Below are 25,635 nucleotides of genomic sequence, written 5' to 3' on the forward strand. Positions count from 1 at the left end.
TATACTTCTTCATGGAAAGGTGAAATCTATTAGTTGGCCAACTGGAATAATTTTATCATCCCATTGTGCACTTAGCACAACACACTATTTCCTGTCTTCCACACACTCTCATAGATGCCTAACTTTGTTCAAGCTATGTCTTCTGATAGAATCCTCTCCTTTCTTTTGCTGTAGAGATCAACTTCTTATTCTTACTATCTCATCTGCTCTCTCATATATTTCCCAGTTCTTCACATTCTCAAAGCTTTCTTTGGCCTACAAAAGAATGCATTGTTCCTTTAAGTACTCTCTAGATTTTATATGTAATCCCACATGCATTCCAGTAAAGGGAACATAAAATGGGCAAATAGGTAACATATTATTCCAGGAAGTAGCAACCTCTGTGCGAAATGAATAAAAAGTTAAGAAAAGCAACTAGTAATGGGTGTGCTGTTTTATAAGGGGGAAGATTATTGGGTGTTATATGCAATTAGTAAATTATTGAACACTACATCGGAAACTAAAGAGATACTGTAAGTTGGCTAACTGAATTTAAATTAAAAAACAGAATGATGAGGGTTGAGGTTTGTTGAGAAGGTTATGATATCGGATCAAGAACATGATTCAAATTCTAAGGGAAGTATTTAAAATAAAAGATGGGAGGATTGATTAAATTAAGTAAAACTGAAAATTCACCATTAGAGTTTACTGAAAACATGTCTGTATCTCCAAGATTTAGGAGACTTAATATACTGCATTTTAATTGCAACTATTTCTTATTTTCTAGGCATTTTATAATTAAATTGCCATGAGCAAAATATTTTTTTGAGAAAGTGTGAGCATATGTGTGTATGTGTGGATATGCACACACACTTGTGCATTGAGGGCCACAGGGAGGAAACTCATGTGTTCATGTGTATGCTTGCTTCAGAATTGAAGAGATTTGCTACAAGATTATGGTGGAGTGGTCTGCTGAAAGTCTCCTATTCTCAGCCTCCATGAATTTAATATTACTTAATATTAAGCATAAATATTACTTAATAGCTCTAATGTTAAAATTAATATTTTATGTTTTAATCACCTAGCACATGGAAATAAAGAAATATAAATGAATATGTAATATTTATATGTAATTACATATATATATATATATATATATATATATATATATATATATGAAACATAAGTATTCCACTGCAAATCAATATTTCACAACTTTTGTTTGGTGGTATTTGTCTGGTAAACAATGACTGCATCAAAGAGAAAGGAAGAATCCTGAGAAGCAATTTAAAATAGAAAACCTTCTAAAATTAATAACCTTAACTTTATGCTTGTTTGCCACAAAAATTTATATTTGAATATCCTTTCTTTCCATCCATTGACTATTTTCACTGTTAGAATCTCTTGGTCTTTATTCTTGACTTTAAAATTATATACTTAAAATTATATAAAATTATGTACATCATACACATATAGAGACATGCATTATATACATATACACAAATTATATATGCATACAAGTATATACATTAGCTTTTATAGCATTACTGTATATAAATACATTATATAAAATATATATGTAAATACAATGCAAATAAATACAAATACAACAGAACTTGCAGCAAATATTTCTAATCAAATTTTATGTGTGCTGCATGTTAGACTACTAATAAATAATGATTCAGCTTTGGCAAATGATGACATCTATTTACTTCAATAACGAGTATGGATCATATGGATCGTGAGCAAGTTTACTTTAATCAAGGACACATCACTTTTGGATACTAATGACTTATTTTTCTCTTTTGTTAATCTTTAAATTTTAAGATTCATTATGGACTTGAGTAAAATTATTCTGCATATTTGATTTGGCTTTTCTTAAGTCCTGTGACTGAAGGTTTATTTTGTTTGTTTTCTCGGTACATGAGTAACCTAAACACAGTCTGAGTGTACTTTATTGTATAATTTGGGCAATGAGAAACAAATAAATAAAAATATCTTCCCCCAATGACTTTAAAGAAGGTCTATAGTCTCTCAGAATGTGTCACCCATTCAACCAAAGGCACTGATATCTTTAAGGGTGAGTCCTTAAGTAGAAAATAACTTTTTAATACTATCTTTGTTATCTAGGTAGCATAGCCTTACCATATGGCTTTTTATTAATGCCCAAAGGCAAACGAGGTCACAGAGACGACACAGTAACCTAGAATCTTTTCTTAACACTCCTGTATTGGAGGGGGAAAGATGCTGCATTTTATAGATGTTCCCTAAGTCCTTCCTGTAGTATAGATGTTATTTTTAAGTACATTCAAAAGAAAGTCTAAGTACATTCTCCCAAAGTAGAGGGAGAATTGTTTTAGCTCTAAGGGACTTGGCACATGCTTCATTCTTATATCCTTCCATGTGAAGGGAAGCTTATGGGATGACCAAAAGGCACATAAGTAGCTTCATTAATCTAGATTTATTCATATGCAAATTTAAAATAAAAGAATATCCATGGATATTACTTGTGTGAGGTTTATGTCTTTTTTTTTTTAAGTAATTTAAGTTTTATAGTATGGAATGAGAGGACAATTCACTATCTAACGTTTATAACTCAATGCTGTTATGATGGAAATGGCTCACTTAGTATTTAGATGGTTTCTTCTCTTTCTAAAGATCTTGTACTTCTTAGTAAGAAGGAAGGAACCAAGTAAACTATGTTTGAAGATATTGTGACCATTTAGTTTTAATGCTGATGAAGAAAGATCAACTGTTATGTTAGAAGCATCATGAGATGTTAGTATATGCCATGCTAAAATGAAAATACTAGATAAGCAACATTCTTTTTAATATCTTCTACAGTGATAGCATTCTGCCTTTAAGTGGTACTAGCAACCTATGCATTAGTGTTATTTGTTATAGTCTTGTTTGCCTAGATGCGTTAGGACCATTGCATCTTATTTTAGAATTACTGTGTACCCCAATGTGACTTAATTTTATGCTAGTTTAGTTAAGTTCCATTTATCATCTTGTATTTTTTTAATATTTGAGACATTCTGTTATACAATCATGTGTTCTTTCTGAATCCACACTACTGCCCAGACTGCCTTTGCCAATCTTTATCATATGGTCTGCAAGGATCTATTTACTCATTTCTACCATTGAGCTGGATGTCATAGAGTCTATTTATGTAATTAATGTAGCACTTTGGGATTCTTCCAAGAAATGGTGTAGTACAAAGTAAAACACAAATGGTTTGCTATTATTTAATTTTGATATGTAGCCAAAATATATTTCTTATTTTAAGACAGGATCAATTAATCAGAAAATCTTTTGAAAGAATATTAAAATTGAGTTATACCAAGGGATTGGGATTCTACCATTGCAGACAAGATCTAAGTTTTCTTAATGTAGGAATGTTTTTCAAATGTATCATGAGGACAGGATAACAAATCTTTCTGACCTCTTAGGAGATTTCACATAATTAAATAATCACAATTTTCTCCTTAACATTTCCCTATTAAAAAAATTAACATTTAAAACATGAAGTAATAGTTTATAAAATAAAATTGAAAAAATATATTGCCAGGTGAATAATACAACATTTTAGACATAGAAGCAAGTTGGAATAGTTATTACTTTGAAAATCCTAAATAATGTTTATTAAACACCTACTGTCATGGTTCTATTTTTTAATATTTTATTTGTTTATTATTTTTAAATATTTTATTTATTTATTTACTTGACACAGAGAGAGAGACTGAGAGAGAGAGATCATGAGCAGGGGCAAGGGGTAGAGGGAGAAGCAGACTCCCTGCTGAGCAGGGAGCCCAATGTGGGACTCGATTCCAGGACCCTGGGATCAAGACCTGAACTGAAGGCAGACTCTCAACTGACTGAGCAACCGAGGCACCCTTCTGTCATGGTTCTAATACAAGTTATGCAGTGAATGAAGTAGTTTATGCTTATTTTCTTCTTACTTTGCAGCTCTGTTATTCTCAGTCTATTAAAATAATTTCTATTTTTTCTTTAAATACATGCTTCTTGAACATTTCCAGTTTGTAGAATATTTAAGAATATTTTCATTGGTAATTTATGACTATATACAATTGTATAAAGAGAGAATTAGGTTTTAAGAAAAAATAAAATAAAATATATCAGTGAGTATTAAACTTATTTGCCTATAATTAAAGTAAGGCTAATATCAATATTATACAAACTTATGATGGCAAATCTGAATTAAGATTTTGACAATACCAGGGGCGCCTGGGTGGCTCAGTGGGTTAAAGCCTCTGCCTTTGGCTCAGGTCATGATCTCAGGGTCCTGGGATTAAGCCCCACATCGGGTTCTCTGCTCAGTCGGGAGCCTACTTCCTCCTCTCTCTGCCTGCCTCTCTGCTTACTTATGATCTCTCTCTGTCAAATAAATAAATAAATAAAATCTTTAAAAAAAAAAGATTTTGACAATACCAAGCTGTTCTACTCACCTACTCTCACAAAAAGCAATGCGTTTATAATCTTCTCTATCTCTTTAAATATCTGAGAAATCATCCTACTTCACCACTCATCTGACTTTCCTTCTAATAGATAAAGAAAATAATCCTCACAGACTAAATTTTTAAATTTAATCATATCAAACTTATAATCGTTTACATCTATGACCCCACTTTTCTGTGTCTACATGTTACATAGCAGGAACTGGTTTTTCTCCTATCTAAATGTTTCCACTTATGTTCTGTGTTACATTCAATAACCTTATGAAATCCATCATATCATCTCTCCCTTTTATCACAATCCTCTCCATTTCTATTATGTATCTCCCACCATTTATATATTCTCAATTCTCATTGATTTAAATAATATATAACTAAAGATGAAATACAGAGATGAACAAAAAACAAACATGATACTTGCGTGGATTTCACTTAATGTCCAGACACATACCGCACCAGGGCTTTCTTTCCTATTTATTTTTCTCCCATTACATTTTTATTAGGTCATACATTTCTCAATTTCCCTCTTTTTCCTTGAGTAACTTCAGTTTTACTTCCAAACATATAACACCACAAAAATGCTTTTTCTTTGAAGTAATGATTCCATCTGTGCCTTTTTTTTTTTTTTTTTAAGAAAGGAAGAGGAGAGAGAGAGAGAGAAAGAGCTAGTGGGTGTAGGGGAGGAGGTTCAGAGGGAGAGGGAGAAAAAGAATCTTAAGCAGGCTCCACACACAGTGCAGAGCCCAAGGCAGGACTGTAGCTCAGGACCCTGAGATCATGACCTGAGCTGGAATCAAGAGTCAAATGCTTAACTGACTGATCACCCAGGCACCCCATACCACTTTTTCTAATGGACATTGCCTTGGATATAATTGTCTTTGATCTGTCAGAAGAATTCTGTGCTATTAAAAACCTCCCCCTACATGATATATTTCCCGAGTTTTTATGATTCTATATGCTATTTTATTCTCCTGTAGTCTATCTTTCTATTCTCTTCTGTTGGCTAATTCACTTAATATTTTTCTCATATTATTTCCAATACTTAGTTCTAGATCATTCAACTCTACTATGTGTTCTCCAGATGCAATACTGATGATTTATACACATGGTGGTGATTTCTAAATTTATATGTCTTGCCGAAATAGCTCTCATGAGTTCCAGACATTTTAACCATCTGCCTACTTTGCATCCTCAGAGTGATATTTAAAGTAAAATCAAAGTCAGCATGTTCAAACATCAAACCTATGAAAAATTCAGACTTTTTACTCTTAAAAGAGGGGGTAGACAAGGATTACTTTAAGTGTCTGAGCACTCGGAGGAGGAAGAGATGAGGAAGATGAAGAAGATGAGAAAGATGGCCAAAGAAGTAAGGGAAGATCAGAAGTTCAGTTTTGGATGTGATAAGTAAGCTGTTATTAGATATCCAAGTAGAAATGTCAAAAATAAAGTCAAGTCCATGAGGCTAAAGTTCAATGGTGAAAATTGGCTAGAGATATAAATTTGAGAGTCTTTAGGAAAAGGATGGTATTTAAGGCCAGAAGACTAGATAAATCACCAAAGCAGTGAAGTATATATGGAAGAAAGGTAAGGGCTCAATGTCTAGGAAACCAGGCTTTAGAAGTTCAGGGGAGGAGGCATCAGTAAAGCAGATAGGAAAGGGGTGGCCAGACAACAATAGAAAAATTCACAGCATGAGGCAGTATTAAAAATCAAGTAATGAAGTATAAAGGTGTTTTTTTTCTTTTTTGCGTATCTTTCTCATTTTACAGGCAACTTCATCCTTATAGTGACTCAGATTCTTGAAATCACCCTCATCTATCCTGCATCTCATATCCCAAATTTATTCTATTGACAGTTCTGATATTCCAACTGCACTGCTACCACACTGTTCTATGCCATTCTTGCTTCCCACCTGGATTGCTGCAATGCCCTTTCCACTAGTCCCTCTAATTTTGTCCTTGCCCTGTTAAACCCATTTTTAATACCCAGAATAATTCTTCCTAAATGCAGTTCAGATAATATTATTCCTCTGAGAAGAAACTTTCAATGTTTTCTCAGCTGTCTCAGTGTAAGAACTAAAGACCCAACAAATGCCCCAGGTGCTAATCTATCTGACCCTTATTGGCTCCCTCATTGCATTTCCTATTAAACTCCCTTACTCAGTCTAGTCTAATCACACTGGCCTCCTTGGTAGTTTTGACAATGCCAAAAAGTTTTGTACCTCGGGAAGTGTGCCATTTTTTTTTTAATCTCCTAGCATATATTTTCCCCAGATAAATCCTCAGAATAGCCTCTCATCTCACTCAAAATTTTATTCAAAAGTCAGTTTTATCAGTAGATTACATTTGGGCACTTTCCATAATTTGACTATTCTTGATAATGCTGCTATAAGAAGTAGGGTGCGGTACCCCTTTGAATTTGTATTTTTGTACACACTTTGGGCATATACCAAGTAATGCAATGCTGGGTCATAGGGTAGTTCTATTTTTAACTTTTGAGGAACCTCCATACTGTTTTCCAGAGTCGCTCTTGCCATTTCCAATGACATGGCTGGAGCTAGATTGTATTATGCTCAATGAAATAAGTCAGTCGGAGAAAGACGGATACCACATGATTTCACTCATGTAGGACTTTAAGAAATAGAAATAATGGATGAAATAGGGGAAAGAAAAAAAGACAGGGAGGCAATCCATAAAAGACTCTCATCTATAGAGAACAAACTGAAGATTGCTGGAGGGGAGGTGGGCTGGGGAATAAGCTAAATGGGTGAAGGATATTAAGGAAGGCACTTGTGATGAGCACTGGGTGTTATATGTAAGTGATGAACCACTAAATTCAACTCCTGAACCTAATTAATACAGCATATATTAACTAACTAAAATTTGAATAAAAACTTAAAACATAAAAAAGTCATTTTGTCATGTAGAACCACGTAAAATTGCAGTCACTTACTCTAAAACTACCTTCTATGTTAGATCTTTTTTCTAAATAGAATTTTTTAACATTTATGCACTATGTTACTTTAAGGACACTTTTTTGGTTTTGTTTTGTTTTATTTATTTATTTTTTGGTTTTATTTCATTTCACTTTTGTGTTGTTCATCCCTTGTAGCCTGATCACCTGGAGAAATGTCTGGCACATAAAAAGCAATCTATACATATTTACTCGAAGACTAAATGACTAAATGAGTGAATGAATGAATGATGAAAGAAAAGGAAAGAAGACAGACATTTTTTTTTCTTTAGTAAATATCTCTTTGGAAAGCTTAAGTTTGCTTATCCTATATCATGAATGGATAATTTATTTTTAAATCAAGTAATTTATATTTAAATTTTAGTTTTAATGAACAACAGTTACTCTAAATTAAAAATAAATCAGGACTGGAAAAAATAAATTAATTAACAAAGGACAGTACAGGAGCCAAAACAAAAGCTGGATAGATTAGGACAAGTGAAGTAGCACACAAAGTATTAGAGTTTAATAGAATCATACACTGGATAAGTGTGTTCCATAAATATACATTTGTCAATATGCATTTTTGTTCTCAAATCTGACTCTGAGATTTATGCTTGCAGCAAAATAAATTCTTTGTATTTTTCACTATTTTCATAAATTGTATCAATATTTATTGGCATTTATACAATTCTGAAGTTCTATTTATATGTATCTGTCATTTTTTATTAGAAATGCGTTTCATAATTATTTTTAGTGTGAGGCCCTGAAACATACACATAGCAAACTGTGCTTGAATATTAATTGAGAAGGTATAGAGAGCACAATTTCTACTTAAAAACTTGAAAGCAAGCTAATTCTTTTGGGGTTGCCTGGTAACTAATAAGGAGTATGTCAAATTGAAAGACAGGTCTGACTGAAGCAGCCTTTGAATAAATAATAGAATTGTTGTCAACTTTAGCCTTCAAGTAGTGAGGAGGGGCCAATTCTTAAAGTGAAGGAAGGCAGTTGAAATGTCTTTTGTGGTCTTTTAGTGAATTGTCCACTCTTTGCCCTTAAACATTTTTCCTCACCAACAATTTCAACGCAGAGATGTTGAAAGTAAATTCTGAAGACATCACTCAATATCTGTTGAAATTAAATGAAATGGCTTAAGGCATTTGAAAGGCATGATTATTTACTATTCATTACCATTTATTTTGAATCCATATTAATATAATGTATTTATTTCTTAAAGAAGTATGTGTACAGTAAGAATGATTACTACTCTGATAAAAGATTGGACATAAGTGTTTTTTTAAGTTGAGATTTGTGTTACAGTGACTCCAGGGTATATGTAGAACAAAATATCTTGACAAGTCTTTAGTTACCATGATCTGTTATATCAGGCTGTTGATCACATACTCAGAGATTTTGACCTATTTCTTTTTAATTCCAGCAGGAAAAGAGTCAAGACAGTTCAAGAATCAAAGGTAAGCAATGACTGTTTTAAGATCATAGTTTCATAAATTCATATAAGGATAGAAGAAGAAAAAAATTGATTTAGCTTTGAAAATATAGCTAAAAATGAGAAAACATTAAGAACTCAAAATCTTCAATTTGGTTTTAAAGCCATCGTGAGCCTTTTGGGAATCCTGCAAGGTCACTGGGGGTCCTCCACTGAGATTTCCTTTCTTCATATAGTGCTATTGGAAATTTCAACACAATTTTTTCTTAACTCTCTGAGTTGTTCTCGTGGAATTCCTCCGTCAGTATTGCCCATAAGAGTTAATATTCTGTTTTATCTAGGATTTAGCAGATGAACTTTAAAAAATATGTCTCATGGGAAACCAAGTATTTAGTTACTGCTATCTCATTATATTTTCTATGAAAAAGCAAGACAATAAATGTTCAAATTTGATGGTGGCTAAATGGCATAGTCAAGTCTAGTCAGACATAGGGAAACAGTTTTCCCCACAATGACATTATTATGTTTTGATGTTTATTGTTGAAATAATAAATTGCTCTAGATAGATTATATCATATAGCAAAATACTTCATTAATTTGTGTGCCCGCTGATTATATAGTGAAATTTAACAATTTTTTCCTTGGTTAATCCTTCTGGGCTCTCCCTTCATGTCCTGGCCCTTCTTACTGTACAAGTTGGATATCCTCACCCATCTATCCCTTTAGTATTTAGTAGTATTTAGTCACAGGCCTGACTATGGAATGAAGGATGATTTCCCTATTTCATTGCATCCTGTTTTGCATAGAAAGTTAGGTTTATTTTTACTTTCTTTTTTTTAGAGTTCTACAAAACCAAAACAAACCAAAATAATAATAAAAAGTTACCACATTTACACATACTTCTGAAAAGATGAAAGACAGTTATTCTTTTGAGGGTCTCTAAATTAACAATATCAGTCTTGCTTATTAATAACAAATCTGAACATAATCTCTGCACATTTCCCTGTAACTAACTGAATTACACAATTTGTTTTCCATGTCCAGTCATCTGTGTGTGCCTGTATCACTGAAGAATGTAAAAAGACATACTTTTTTATTTTGTTAGATATATTTTATTCAAATGAATTATGTAAGACTGCCCTTCCAGGGATTCCCAAACTGTATGTTCTTTTTCAGCGAACTGAAGTATGTCTTGTTATTTTATATGTGAAATTATTACACTTATTTATCCTCAGAGCAGTCATATTAACTCAAAGTTTCATACCTTTGTGTTGCAAAGGGGAATTTCTATTCCAAGATGGGCTGTATGGTGTACATTTAAATGATATATACATTTTAAGCATACTGAGTACACATCTTCCTTCTCAAGAAGGGTCCCAATATTTCAGGTTAATCTTAAATCATATTTATAATTCTGTTACAGTTGAAATAAGTTTAGTATAGCATTCTTCTTGATGCTATATTGTCTTGAGACATATAAATCCTATCATCTGAAGTAATAGAAATTATGTTTTTTCAACTACTGCCTAGAAACATGTTTTCTTTTATAATGTAATAAAATTTCAAGATGATTCTTGTCACTTCTTTTAAGTGGCTGACACATGGTTTCAGAACTCTCACATTATGGCTTCTAGGCTACAGAGTTCTAAGTAAATCAGAGACATACTGTTTTGTCAGGACCTGTTCCCTAACTCTACTTAAACTCAGTATTTTTCTTAACTTTTTATAAAAATCATCTTGAAATGTTGTTTTACTGAAAATTATAAATGATCACTAAAAATGTCTTTAGGGACACCTGGGTGGCCCAGTCGGTTAAGTGTCTGCCTTCAGTTCAGGTCATGATCTCGCGTTCCATATCAGGCTCCTTGTTCAGTGGGGGGTCTGCTTCTCTCTCTCCTTTACCTCCTGCTTATGCTCTTGCTCTCACCCACATAAATCATTAAATAAAATCTTTAAAAAGTCTTTAAATGTCAATATTTGAAAAAAAAAAGAATAAAAGCAAGAGCTTATCCATTAATAGATGAGAAAAATTCTGAAAATGAAGTATTGTACATATTTTGGTAACTAATGATTGAAATGTGAGTTATGTCCTCACTTGACATTAATAATGAATTCTCAAGTAATAATTCCCAAGACTTCCTGATCAGAACATGTTTATTACATAGTTAGCAATGTATGCAAAGGAAGTCTTTAACCATCTAATTTTCTGCATTCTGTGCCTATTTCTGCTTATGACAACAATCCCACCTACATTGTACCAGTGACCTGAAATCACATTAATGCACAAAGCAGTCCAATGAAAATTGACCAGTCTTTCCTCGGTGTACATGGAAATATACGTTGAAATGTTTGGAATTATATATATGTATATGTATATACATATACATATATATATATATACATATATATATATATATATGTATATATATACACACACACACGGAATTCAACTAACAAAATAAATTTTGGTTCAATAGTTAGTAAACCATCGAATTCTCAATTGATTTTCATGTTTAGATTGCCTATTGTTAAATGAGTTAGAGCCTAACCTGTAATTAGCACACAATTTTGAGGTTTACAGTTGTTAGGATGTCCTTTATTAAAATTACATTGACAATTAGTAGGAAAATAAAGATAGTCCTAACAAGCTTAGAAGAATGACCAACTATTCAGAAAGCTCTATTTCCCATTGCTTTTCAGTGATATTACAAATATATTATGTTTTAAAATCCATTAACAATTTGATAAATACTATTAGGAAATAATTTCCTTTGAAGAATCGTTCTAATATAAGGAGCACAAGTCAGTTATCTCTACAAATATTTCTCAGGGGAGTATTTTAATTTGTGATTTGTTTATTCATTTATTTTTTTTTTGTTTATTCATTTATATTTAAGATCATCTCTCTGTAGTTCTCAGTGATAAAACAGTAACAGTTCTTGACAAAAATTGAAATGATTCTTATTTTACAAAAAGCTTAAAAATTCTGTCAGCTTAGTCAAGTTTTTAAATTTCCAAAAATAATTCAAAATACTTACTATAGTCAGAAGGATAATATCACTGTGGAAAGTTTGCATATGATTATGCTGTAGTGTGCTCCTGAGTATCTGCTTACCTCTCACTCTGTCATTAAAAGAATGTTTGTTCCTTCACCAAAAAGATTCAGTTCTTTTATAACGAAAATTTCCCTTCCTCTCTTTTCAAGGGAGACTCTTGGCTCTTCTCATTCAGAAGTGATAATAAAATATATTCTCCTTATATTGCTAGTTACATGTTAGGAGACAAAAGTTGGTTCCCTAATAGTCACTTATATGGTATATTATTGAAAATTTTTTTTTCCATAGCACATGCTATTGACATCTATCTTTTGTTAAGTATCTACTAGATGTCAGACACTGGGCTGAGCTTTTTACATATATTACCTCATTGTAATCCTCAAACATACATTATAAGGTAAGATTTAGCATTCAAACATGCCAGCACATTGAGAAATCACATCAAAAGTAAAAAATTCAGACCAATATTATCATTTTGTCCTATTTTTAAATGGGTCATGTTTTATTTAACCATTTTACAAATTATATATCAGGTACATTTAGCATGTTGTTATTAGCAATGTTTTTGACATTTTCATGAATTTGATATATATGAATTTTATTATTCATACACTATTTTTCTTTGATGGTATGGTGTTACAAATATTTCCCCTACTGCCAATTTGTATAAATACTGCTCAGGGCTTTGTAACATTAAGAAAATTTTGATAATAATAAATGTGGTATAGTAATGTTCTAGGGGTCAGGTGTGAGAATTGTGTCAGTTTGTGCAATAAATGCTTGTGATCTTTGACAAATGACTTAATCCTCCAGAAGTAATTTCTCTTTTATATAATTTCTCTCTCTTTTATAGTTTATATTAACAAAACATACCGTATGATATCAAATGTCCTTTCACATATATAAAATTCTAATGCTTATACTTCCATAAAGACACTGGACAATGCTATTATTACAAACATCTTTCAAAATTCTTAATTCTAAATATGTTCTACGTGGCAAATATTATGTCTTATACATTTGTATATAAGGAAAAGGTAAGCTGCACAATTGTTCTCCCTATGGTACATACATACATTCTTGTATATAGTGAACAAGGAAGAACACTATTATGCTAAGATCATATCTAATCAAATTAAAGATGTGTGTTTGGGACAATGAATGATATTAAAATACTATGGAGCCTGTAGTTTTTACATGTAAACACACACACACACACACACACATGCTATTTACTTTTATACAACCATGCATTCAGACTCTCTTTTATTTCCAAAATTGTCAATTGAGGGCAATGAAAGTGATTGATACATGCAGGGATATATAGATATAGATATAGAGATAGAGAAATAATATAAGTGTGTATGTGTGTGTGTGTGTATGTATGTGTGTGTATCCATGTTATATATATTATATTATACATGATTTTATTATGTATTATATCTAATGTATATTATATTAATTTATATTATATTATATTATATTATTTCTATATATCTGTGCATTATATATATACATATGTATATATTTCTATATAACATAAAATAAAAATATATATGTATATATGTTTGTGTGTATATAAATGTATGTATGTGTGTGTATGCATGTATATGTATGTATGTGTATGTGTGTGTGTGTGTGTATATATATATATATATATATATATATATATATTATATATATAATTGAAATGCTAATAAACTCCTAACCTGGGTTGCCTGACTATTCAGAGCTCTTTTCACTAGACTAATCTTACAGAGCTCCTGACATACATTGACATTAACTCACTTCTTCCAGGTTAGGTATCTAGTCAAGAACAGTTATTAGGTAGGAATAGACCTTCAAATTTGTATTCCTGAAAGTTACTGGACACATTCATTAACAAATGAAACTATAAAACTGAAAGATGCTAATTCTTATATCTGAGACTTTTATGGGACTCCCTCTAAATGTTAGATATCTTTCTGTTTAGGAAATAAGATATAGCCAGTACAATACTAATGCTTGAAATGGAGACTGTTACCACTATAGAAATTCAGAGTTGCTGTATTTTTAATGAATTACAGTATCATACCAATGAACGTTAGGTTTTTTGGTATTCAGTTTATAAAGCTATTGCCGAGACAAATAATTGTAGGATTTACAAAAACTGTGGGTTTTGTCTATCGTTTTCAACAGTTATAGTCCTAGACGGTTTAAGTATCTAAAAGGCAGGAAAACTCACTTCTAGAAAATGTCAACCAAAGGATTGTTTTGTTTATTTATTTGTTTGTTTTGGCAAAGAGTAATGTTGGATAAACCCCAGGCTAGTGGACTTACAGCAATCTGGTGATAATAATTATTGAAAAATAATTAAATGCTGTAAAAACATGTAAGGGAGTGATAATATTTTTATAATAGAATATACCTTGTTTGTTTTATTACACTTCACTTTGTGCTTCACAGATACTGTTTTTTGTTTTGTTTTGTTTTTTATGAATTAAAGGTTTATAGCAACCCTGTATTGAGCAAGTCTATTGGCACCATTTTTCCAATAGCCTTTGCTCACTTTGTGTAACATTTTGGTAATTCTTGTAGTATGTCAAATTTTTTCATGATTATTGTATTTGTTATGGCGTTCTGCAATCAGTGATCACAACTCACTGAAAGCTCAGATGATTTAGTATTTTTTTAGCAACGAACTATTTTTTTTTTTTAAAGATTGCGTTTATTTATTTGAGAGAGAGAGAGAGAGCACGAGGAGGGAGGAGGGGGAGAGGCAGAGGCAGACTTCCTGCTGATCAGGGAGTCCAATATGGTACTCAAACCTAGGACCCTGGGATCATGACCTGAGCCAAAGCCAGACGCTTATCCAACTGAGCCACCTAGGTGCCCAACAAACTATTTTTTAATTAAAATATGTACATTGTTTCTTCAGACATGCTATTGCACTGTTAATAAACTACAGTATAGTATAAACATGACTTTTGCTTGAACTGGGGAATTAAAAAATTAAACTGATTCACTTTACTGCAACATTTATTTGCTTTATTGTGGGTGGTCTGGAAACTAACCCACTGTATCTCTGAGGAATGCCTAACATGTTATAACACAGCAATTGAATTACATCAAAAAATTCTATTTTCACTCTATTTTATTAAAAATGCACTTTTAAAATTAATTGGGGGCAAATGTATTCTCATGAATGATTATAGGTTACCTTGCTGCAAAATATCAATGTCATATATGGACCACTTCTTAGTTTATGATTGACTAACAACTCTTTAATTATTAATATGGGCATATCGCATATTTCAATCTATTTCATTTTACACCCAAAAAAAGTATAAGTATGAAATGACTGCTGAAAAAGAGATAAATTAAAAATGTAATTTCTAGTCACTCTGCCATACTTTAATGATTTTATTAGATGAAGTTGTTATATTTATGATTTTTATTATTAAAAATGGTCATAATTCTTTATCTGAGTGGTGTTTTATGATAATGTGAGTTTCAAAATAAAAATAATAATACATAGATGCAAATTCTAGAAGCCAAATTACTATCATCATGATAGTATTCTTTACTTTGACAAACTTTCAAAAATAAAACAATTTCAGTTCTATTGTATAACTCTATAGAAAAATATAAATTAATAGATATATATTCGTTGTAAATAATCTAAATGATGCTCCCAAATATCCTACTAAATAACTTTTAATTAGTATAGATTTCAATATGAGTACTAACTTTTCTCAGGGAATTAAGATGATATTTGTTATTCATTCTTTAAACTCCATTTGACCAACTCGGTACAATTTGAAATGATTGTGGTGCATGTCCTCCTGCCATGGCAAACAGGAAGACAAACCACTTCACTACCTAAAGATGCTATTATCATCACCCAAAAGAGGTGTCAGAAAGTATCTGATTCTCTATCTATTTCTCGTTTATGCCATGAAGGGCTCATTTTCTATTATGTGAAACACATCACCCCTCTCCCCATTTCGCATACATTCTCTAGCTTTTAAAAGGATACTAATAAATCATCTCGTCCAATAGATCATTTATTTTGGTTTCAGGGTGATTAATTTTGCCACTCACTTTGCCCACCAGGAGGCATTACTAACTAAAAGAGATGGAGACATAATTCTTTTGTTGATACCGGGAAAACAATCCAGAACACTTGCATCTAATTTTTTAAATAAAATAATTAAAAAAATAATAATCTAATGTTGAATGTAATATCAAATTAATATTGTTCAGGTTTTTCTTTATATAACTCAATATTTTATATACCTGTACACTAACATCTCAACATTGATTTTTTCAATCACCAACACAAAATATTTTTATTATTTAGATTTTGCAGAGCTAAATATTTCTGAAGTTTTTAAAAAAAATTCCACAGTCTGAAACAGTTGAATGCCATGTTTCAAGATAAATGAAGTAACATTAACCAAAATGTGTTGATGGTTTCATTTATTTAGTTTAATGAAATCACGTCACTTAGCTGCACTGGGTGGCCTTAATGAAATAGTAATTCCTGAAATTGTTTAGAACATTACATATTTTTTTTGGCCAAAATCCCTGCTTTATCTACCAATGAAAAACTATCAGGTTTCATTTTTACTTTGTTTCCTCACTTTCTATAAACATGAAATTTGACTTTATTAAAGAGACTATATTTACTTAGTTTTTAAAATATATGTTTCGGGGCACCTGGGTGGCTCAGTGGGTTAAACCTCTGCCTTTGGCTCAGGTCATGATCTCAGGGTCCTGGTATAGAGCCCCACATTGGGCTCTCTGCTCAGCAGGGAGCTTGCTGAGGGGGGAACCCTCTCTCTGCCTGCCTCTCTGCCTACTTGTGATCTCTCTCTCTCTGTAAAATAAATAAATAAAATCTTAAAAAAATAAATAAAATATACGTTTCTTCTTTCTTCCCATTTAATATAATAATATATTAAGTATTTTGTGACTATTTGATTTTTTAATTATAAAGTTAGAGATTTTATATAAAATAAGTTGTTACTTTGTGATGTTATTATACTCAGTGACTCCTATGAGGTGGAATAGACATACAATTCTTTGTCTAAAACTGTGATAGATAAGTCAATTTGGAGTTTTACTTATTATGTTAAAGACCAAATAATTTCCCTTTTAAATAATTATAAGATATATTTTGTAGTTTTAATTTTTATATGGGTAACATTTTTTTCAATTACTTAGGTAGCTAGATATAAGTATTTTTATTGGAGAATTCATGCCATCCTACAAAAATAATATCATTGTTTCTTAAATTCTTGGTGCATGGAATCCTTATCCAGTAGACCCTGGAAAACAAGGGAAAATTTTGGCCAAATATGCATTTTGATGCTGCAAAATTTTTACATAGTCCTTTAGTGATGCCTATCTTTGCATCATTAAGCATTTTCATTGTATTTGATCAAGGATCTATTTTCCCCCATCACAGACCTTTCAAGAAACAGTTATTTTGATTCAGAGCACTAAAATTATAAGAACAACATTCTGAAAACTACTGATTTGTGTAACACTTTTTTAAAGATCTATCACAGGGTTTAGACTCAGCATAGCTAGGATCAGTTATTTACAAAAGTCCTGAAAAGAAAGTTTGGAATAATAAAAACAAAACAAAACAAAAAACAAAAAACAAACCCAGAGTGTCTCTTTTTTCAAGACATGCAGAAATGGGACATGCAGGGAAAATTGTCTCTTAGAGCAGTTAGAATAATAGGGGTTTGGAAAAACCTACCCAATAAACATTTTTAACTCTACCACCACTGCCACCACCATCATCATCATCATTCAGAATGTTTTTCTTTTCCGCTTGGTTCTCTTCTGGGGTGCAGTGATATAAAATATAGCAACTGCACTGTTCTCTTGTTTATAGCCTCTCTGTTGATGTTTCATGGAAGGGTACATGTTTCTGAACTTGCTTCTAGGGTAGAAGAACTGCATATGTATATAGGAGATAGATGCAGAGAAAAACAATGATATTTTTTCTTTATATAATGTTAATGCAGTCATTTTGAAAGTCACATTCAGAGAGTGAAAAATAATTACAGTAATTAATGATTGTTGCATAAATAATAAGTGCCAGCCATGTCATTACAAATGGTAAGATACCAAGTTTCTTTGCTGGCTAATACACCAATGTTAATTAATTAAATTTAAATTTAAAATAATAATAATAATGATAAGTGCCAGGCCCTGTGTAAAGTTCTTCACTTGACTTATCTTGACTATATATATTTAACATTTATGAGTACTTCCTTATTGTCAGGTCTTCTGCTCATTGCTTTCCACATATTATTTAATATAACCCTCAGAAGAATTTTATTTACTTAAAAGAGAATAAATTTTGCTGTCAATCCATCTATCTAAAAATGACCATCATTACCCTTTTGGTATATGTGAATTCAAACATTTTTTACATATGCATATATTTCAGCAAAACAAAACAAAACAGAATGAAAAACAACCACCAAAAAAAACCCCACCAACAACTTTGTATTCTTTTGGAAGTGTTAATGGATAGCCTTATATCTGAAAAGTTTGCAAATGCTTTGTGATGGATACCATGAATTGTTCACTCAACAACCATTTCAAACACCAATTAGCATACTTTCTTTTTATAGACTTTTTACAGAATCCAGTAAATTAAAAGCTACATTTCCCAGATTTCCTTATAGTTCGCCTTCTGGATATGTTTTAAGTTCTTCCCATCACATTTCATACCAGCATGGCCTTTATGAAATTCTTATTATAAAGCAAGCACGGTTTTGGGGAAAGAACTTTTCCTTCACAGACAATGGGGAAGGCTGTGTGGTTCTGAACCCAGCAACTAGGGTGACAGCTTCCTTATGTATTTGTTCTGATAATCACAGAGGTAGTGAGCCTTTTGTTACTACAGGTCTGTGGTGGGATTTTAGAAGTTGTTTCTAAGAGCTCAATATACAGCCCTTTCCTTCAATCCTGAACCATTTTCTATATCCTTTAATATATCTCTTTTACTCAAATAGGGCAGAGTCTTTTGTCTAACAAAGAGCCTTGATCCTTGTGTTGTTCCGTCCTGGGATTAAAACAACTAGGGACCTGATATGGATGAGCGTAAGCAAGCAAACCTACCTGCAAGGCAGAAGCCCGCAATGACAGCCAGGGGGCAAACGTTATGCTCAAATTGCAGCGCAAAAAGGCATTGTTCAGGCACATAGTAAAACCAGGTGGTCCTATCTCCCTTGCAAGCAAAGCAGTAGGAAATTCTTAAGTCAGAAGTCATTGCGGTTCATACAGTTGCTTATTCAAATTATTCAAACTATTCAAACTCTTGTGTTGAGTATCAGCTGTGTGCCAGACACAGCTATCCTAGTTCTAGGCACCGGAGAGATAGTAGCCGGTAAACCAGGAGAAATATTCTGCCTTCCTGGATCTTAGATTGTAGTTGGTAGGAAATCTACCCATAGCACAGGATGGTTGGTATCTTCAAAGAACAGCTAAAATCTCATGAAAATCACAGACAACTTTTCTTCTCTGCTTGTCTTCTTACCATCTCCTTTCTCTTCTTTACCCCAGCACCTCTCTAAAATTTAGAGTAAGACACCAGTACCAAAGGGAATGAGGCAGGAGGGTAAAGAGAAAGTGATAAATTAGAATCAACTTGATGAAGGATAAACTCCCTCTCTGAGAAGTTTAACTGCTGCTACGTCTGATATAAACCCCTCCTCCCAGACCTTCAGACCTTAGCAAGAAATAATTTCTGATTAACCAAAATATGTGTTTTTTAATCTTGCCCCCAAATCTCTTCCCAACAATTCAAAATCAGGGGGATTAAGTGGTAATTTTCATGATGTAATTCTCATGAATCCTTAAGAGGAAAGAATTGCATGTCATTTTTTGGGTTTATTTGGTTTTCAATTAAATATTCTCTCAAGGAAATGAAGCAGCAATGCTTTCACAGGATGACTTAGAGCGCACAGCTGTTGGGCTTATGGTTTACCTACAGAGGTGTTGTTACTTATCTTGGTTTCTATGTGGTAATCTTTCTGCTTTATTATGTACATTTCTATCCTCTCACAGGCATGGGAGAATATTATTACCCCAGTATAATTTTTAATAAATAAGGTTTTAAATTTTTCCTTGAAAAATCTTGATGTGGAAGGTACTATATATCTATCTATCTATCTATATATATATATAGTATATATATAGTATATATATGGTATATATAATCATATATATGTATATATAAATGTTAACATAAAATGCTAATAAATAATGTACAGACCATATATGATTTATATGATATATGATGCTTATCATATTATATAAACAATATAATTAATGCCATCATACTATTAAGTGATCATAGATGTGATTTATTTTATATTTGTGTATTTTTTTGTTGTATTTGTGTACAGACTTGAAAGGAGAGCTGATATAGATCAATCTTTTACCATGAATCACACATCTATTTATTTTATTTTTTCAGCTCATTGTATCTATAAAAAAAGATCTGAGAAGTAAGCATCATTTCATATGTATTGAAAATTAATCTTGAAGGTTAAATAGTTCATTGAATATTATCCAGCTAATAAATGCTTAATTTAAAATAAAGGTACTGCTTTTACTTGCTATTGTCATTCTGTTATACATCCTGTTGTATGTGAAATTTTCTATTTTTGGATAAATCTATATATGAGAATATGGTCATTGCAAATGCATTGTAAGTAACATAAACTACATTGTTGCAAGATGGAAAGTCTTGTCTCCTCAAAAACTAAATAAATAAGTTATTTAAATAACAGAATTCAAATGAAAAAATCATGCTTCATAGCCAATAAAAAAAGTGCACAGGTTGGACAAATTAAATGGGAGATAAACATAAACCTTTGTCCCAAAATAGAGAATTTAATTGTTCTATGATTTAAATAAATGAAAGATTTATTTTATTTATGGGGGGCCTGATAAGGCAATAATCACTTGGTTCAATCAGCAAAGGGCACATGCTAAATACATGCTGAAAAAGTGTAACTTTTATTGGAAATACTTTTTGGTTTGTTTGTTCTTTGTGTAGTTTGTTGATGTTATTTTTGTCGAATGGGAAATACCTTCATTCTCTTTTTTGCCCAGTTAAAATACTCAAGTCATAATGCCGTGTGATTAGGTCACACTACCTAGGTGAAACCCGACTTTAACTTTCACTAGCCATGAAACTGTAGACAAATTAGCTCATTAGTTTAAGTCTTATTTTCCTTTTCCTTAAATGAGGGACAGTCAAGAGCACTCATCTAATTAGGCTGATGTGAGGATTAACTATGATTACGTACGGAAGTGTCTAGAAAAGTTTCAGCACGTAGTTGAAACCTTATAACTGTTAGTTTAAATACTATTATACATTATTGAGTGATCTGACATTTGAATTAAGATTTGCCTATATTGTGAATTATCTTGGATAGGAGTAGAAAATATCTGTCATAAGGAAAAGGATTCTTTCCACATTCATATCATTCACAGCAGTAAACTTAATCATCTATTTTTTTCTAAATATTGGATTTAATTTTGATGAAACATTTTTTCAACAACTTAAATCATTAGTTTTTTTTTTTTTTTAAGATTTTATTTATTTATTTGACAGAGAGAGATCACAAGTAGGCAGAGAGGCAGGCAGAGAGAGTGAGAGGGAAGCAGGCTCCCTGCCGAGCAGAGAGCCTGATGCGGGGCTCGATCCAAGGACCCAGAGACCATGACCTGAGCCTAAGGCAGAGGCTTAACCCACTGAGCCACCCAGGCGCCCCTTAAGTCATTAGTTTTACCTATACTGTGAGTTTATCCATAGGATTTGTTTTCTATGGCCCTTGTTAATCAGGAGATGAATGTTAAGTAATATTTATTTAAATTGAGAAAAAGTATAAATCATATATTTTTTTCATTTTCTTTATAAATTTTCTCATTTATAATTTGGGTTTTTTTATAAGTTTTTCTGAGGGTCAAATAAGATAATGAATGTAATAATATATAAAAAGTACTTAGCACATTACCTGGAATCTCATAGGTATTCAATTAATCTTAGATAAGCCTAAATAAAATTATAGTTTATGAATATATATATAGATAACTGTATATGTAAAAATATAGAGTTAATATTATATAGAGTATTAAATACATATAATCCATAATAATTTCAATAAACATCTATAAAATGAAATAAAATTAAAATAAATTGGTTTTTTTTATACATATATTCTTATATAGAGAGAGGTGTAAAATTAAACTACTTTCTACCTTTGGAGAAGCTACTTATAACACACACACACAAACAAAACTAGTTTCTTAATGGTTAAAATCAGAACTTAGCTAGTTTTTGTATCTCTGTTAAAATACTGGAAGTGTATTTTTCATAAAAGCTTTTCAGGAAATATTTGTGAATAAATGATGAATGAACTAAAAGCCATATTCAGTTACAAAATGTCAGTATAATTTTATATAAGAGCATTTCATGCAATCCATGATGAATTATTTAGAATATATCTAATTAGTAATGTGATACATTATTTTTTCTCAAAATTAATTACTTTCACTAGTGTTCTTTGTTAAACAGTAGCAAATATATTACTTTTTCAGTTATCAGTGTATAATCTAGACAAGCAACAGCATAGTTTATTTTTAGCTTTTTGTATTTATGGTCATGCATAGTTTTCATTTAATTTCAAGAGTTGAGGTTCGCAAATGAGGCACACATTTTCATCATGAATTTAAAAAGAATGAATAGGTATGTATGTCATATGTTTAACTAATTTTTTTTTCGTTTTTTAGTTTTTATTAACATATAATGTATTATTAGCCCCAGGGGTACAGGTCTGTGAATCGCCAGGCCTACACATTTCACACTCACCATAGCACATACTTTCCCCAAAGTCCATAACCCAACCACCCTCTCCCCATCTTTAGCTAAATTTGTAATAAGTAATGTAAAAATTGTGATCAGTGGAAAACTTTTTACTTTATAGGAAAATTTAAGGATGATATGTGTATTACCAAAATTTAATTTTCCCCAGTTGAAGGAAAATACGTGCCTTATCATTAAAAAATTCCAAATTTCAGGGGCACATGGGTGGCTCAGTGGGTTGGGCCTCTGCCTTTGGCTCAGGTCATGATCCCAGGGTCCTGGGATCGAGCCCCGCATCGGGCTCTCTGCTCAGCAGGAAGCCTGCTTCCCCTCCTCTCTCTATCTCTCTCTCTCTCTCTGCCTGCTACTCTGCCTACTTGTGATCTCTCTCTCTCTGTCGAATAAATAAATTAAAAATATTAAAAAAAAAAATCCAAATTTCAGATGCAAAGAAAAAAGCTTTATTCATGGCGGACTCACAAAGTCAAATTTGCAGGCCAAAAACAATTTGTGATAACATTAAAGAACTATAGAACCAACAATAGGAAGTTGTTTAAGTGTTGGATTGGGATAAAGGTTTTTACATATCAGTGGAGTAATTACTGCGGCAATGCAAAAAAAAAAATATGTGAACAAGTTAGACTTTTAACAGATTATTTATTTTCATGTTCCATTATTGGAGATATTATTCAGTATGGAATTGATGGAGATAGGAGTGAAAAAGGCAGCTCTATCTACAATGAAATGCAAGAGAGGAAATTATGTTACTACCTCAATATGAAGGATTAACACTGGAGCCCCTAAAGAACAGAAACTGGGTCCGAGCTTATTTAGAATGCCTTCTCAAGTTTTCTGGAATGTAAGAAAGAACACTGAGTTAGCAGATGGCATTGATATATTTTTAATTTTTTATTTAAGGAAGTGCAAAACTACTGGACACAAAACAGAGAAATATTAAGCAGACAGGCAACAAAAAATATGGTAATCTGACTTTAGTACCAATAATAGCAAAGTGAGGAATGATCTAGATTGCATTTATGATTTCCATTATGTACCAAAATATATCGGCAAGAACATCTTACAATATTTAAGAGTTATTTTTTACCCTATATGCTGCAAAATAAGAAAACAATTATTCACAAATAAAATGATTATTGAATTACTGTCACAAATTAATACAATGTTAGGTGTCAATAGGATTTTTGGAAACTAATAAAAAACAATATTCTAACAACAAAAACCTACAAAGTTTGGCTCAACCTGTACTAATTTGCAGTCTTCCTTAATATGTGTTTTAAATGGATCCCACTCTAAATTTTGTGGGCATGTGCCAGGAGCACAGATAAAGCATTTCAGCCACTACCACCACACCTTGGTTTGTTCTTTTCTTCTTCTCTTATACATAATTGCATGCACTTTTTTTATCTTTCCACCTCTCAGAAAAATTTTAAAAACAATATTCCCTGAGAAGTGAACTGGGCAGGTCCAGGAAGCAGGCTTAGAGTCATTGTTAGGGAATTTTGGGGTCTAATCACCATGAGTAAGGCCTGGAAGAGAGCAAGATACATACTTGGACATAGCCCCAAGAACTGCTTGCCTTGCAAGAGATGAACAACATAAGGAGGGCCAGAAAGTTTCTCTAATGCAAGGGGCTCATGACAGTAACCCACTGCCTACTCCCAGTCAGTACTGCTTTAGAAGGGGAAATGAACTGGAAAATACCACTTAGAAAGGGTATGGTGAGTTAGGGAAATCTGCATTAGAGGAAGCTAAGGAAAGTGGACTACACTTAGAAGAACAATGGTTTCCATGAGATAAACTAATATTTTGAAAAACTTCAGAGTTTGATGACCTATTATTAAATCATTCTACTACATTAGGAAAAAGTGCTATCCACTGTTATCTCATTCTTCAACATATTTTACAGTTCTTGCTGACCACATTCTCTGTTGATTTTATTAGGCTGACTTAGAAGTGGTCTGCTGTAAGTGTGAAATAAATAAGTTAATTAAAAAGTGCACAAGATCGGGTGCCTGGGTGGCTCAGTTGATTAGGCATCTGCTTTCGGCTCAGGTCATGATCCCAGGGTACTGGGATCGGGGCCCATGGGCTCCTTGCTCAGCAGGGAGCCTGCTTTTCCCTCTTCCTCTGCCACTCTCCCTATCTGTGTTCTCTGTGTGTGTGTGTGTGTCAAATAAATAAATAAAATCTTTTAAAAAATGCATAAAATCATGAGCCTGATGGCATTGGTATTCTAGGATGAGCCCACTTTAAAACGCTCAAAAGGGCAGTAGAAACTATATGTTGGGTCAGTGTCTTCATTGCATATCTGACACAAGTTCCTCTTTACACGGTCATCTCTCAGGTAACATATCTTTTATAATAATTTTGGTGTGATGTAATAGAATTCAGAAACATTAGGAGATAGTTCATCAGAGAAAAATGCTTTCACTTTACTGGAGAGCTTTGCGTCTTCAGTGAATTTATCTGAAAACAAAACAAACAAAACCAAGGTCAGGTAGAGATGTTGCAAAGAGTTTGGCTATAGTCTGGTCATTCTGGAAAGAACATGCTGGCAGATAGAACATGCAGGATAACAGCATACAGCCCATCTGGTGTGTGGTCTGCACACTGCAGGCCCTATGATCTCAGTCACAGCAGGAACATCCCACACAGAGTAACTACATGGGCACCTGTGAAGACTGACTCGAAGGGAAATTTACTAGAGAATAGGAGGAGAGAAAACTTCCACACTCTCCATCTAGCTTGGTTTTAGCTTTACTTTTAAACCATTTAACTAAATTACTAAACCTATGTTCAATATGCACTGTGAGCATCCTC

The 25,635-nt window shown here is 32.3% G+C and overlaps 1 protein-coding gene across 4 annotated transcripts in view; it reads left to right on the plus strand.

Annotated features, from left to right (window-relative positions):
• FSTL5 (follistatin like 5) overlaps window positions 1–25,635 on the plus strand; it is a 758,840-nt gene that overhangs the window by 123,789 nt on the left and 609,416 nt on the right. For 2 of the 4 annotated variants that reach the window (XM_047717766.1, XM_047717769.1), the window contains exon 3: window positions 8,845–8,878. In XM_047717766.1, the coding sequence (XP_047573722.1) occupies window positions 8,845–8,878 (34 nt within the window). The remainder of the gene's footprint in view (window positions 1–8,844; window positions 8,879–25,635) is intronic. The other 2 variants (XM_047717768.1, XM_047717770.1) reach the window with 1 other exon arrangement.

This window comes from Lutra lutra, chromosome 2 (genome assembly GCF_902655055.1).
Source record: "Lutra lutra chromosome 2, mLutLut1.2, whole genome shotgun sequence".
NCBI classification, from domain to species: domain Eukaryota; kingdom Metazoa; phylum Chordata; class Mammalia; order Carnivora; family Mustelidae; genus Lutra; species Lutra lutra.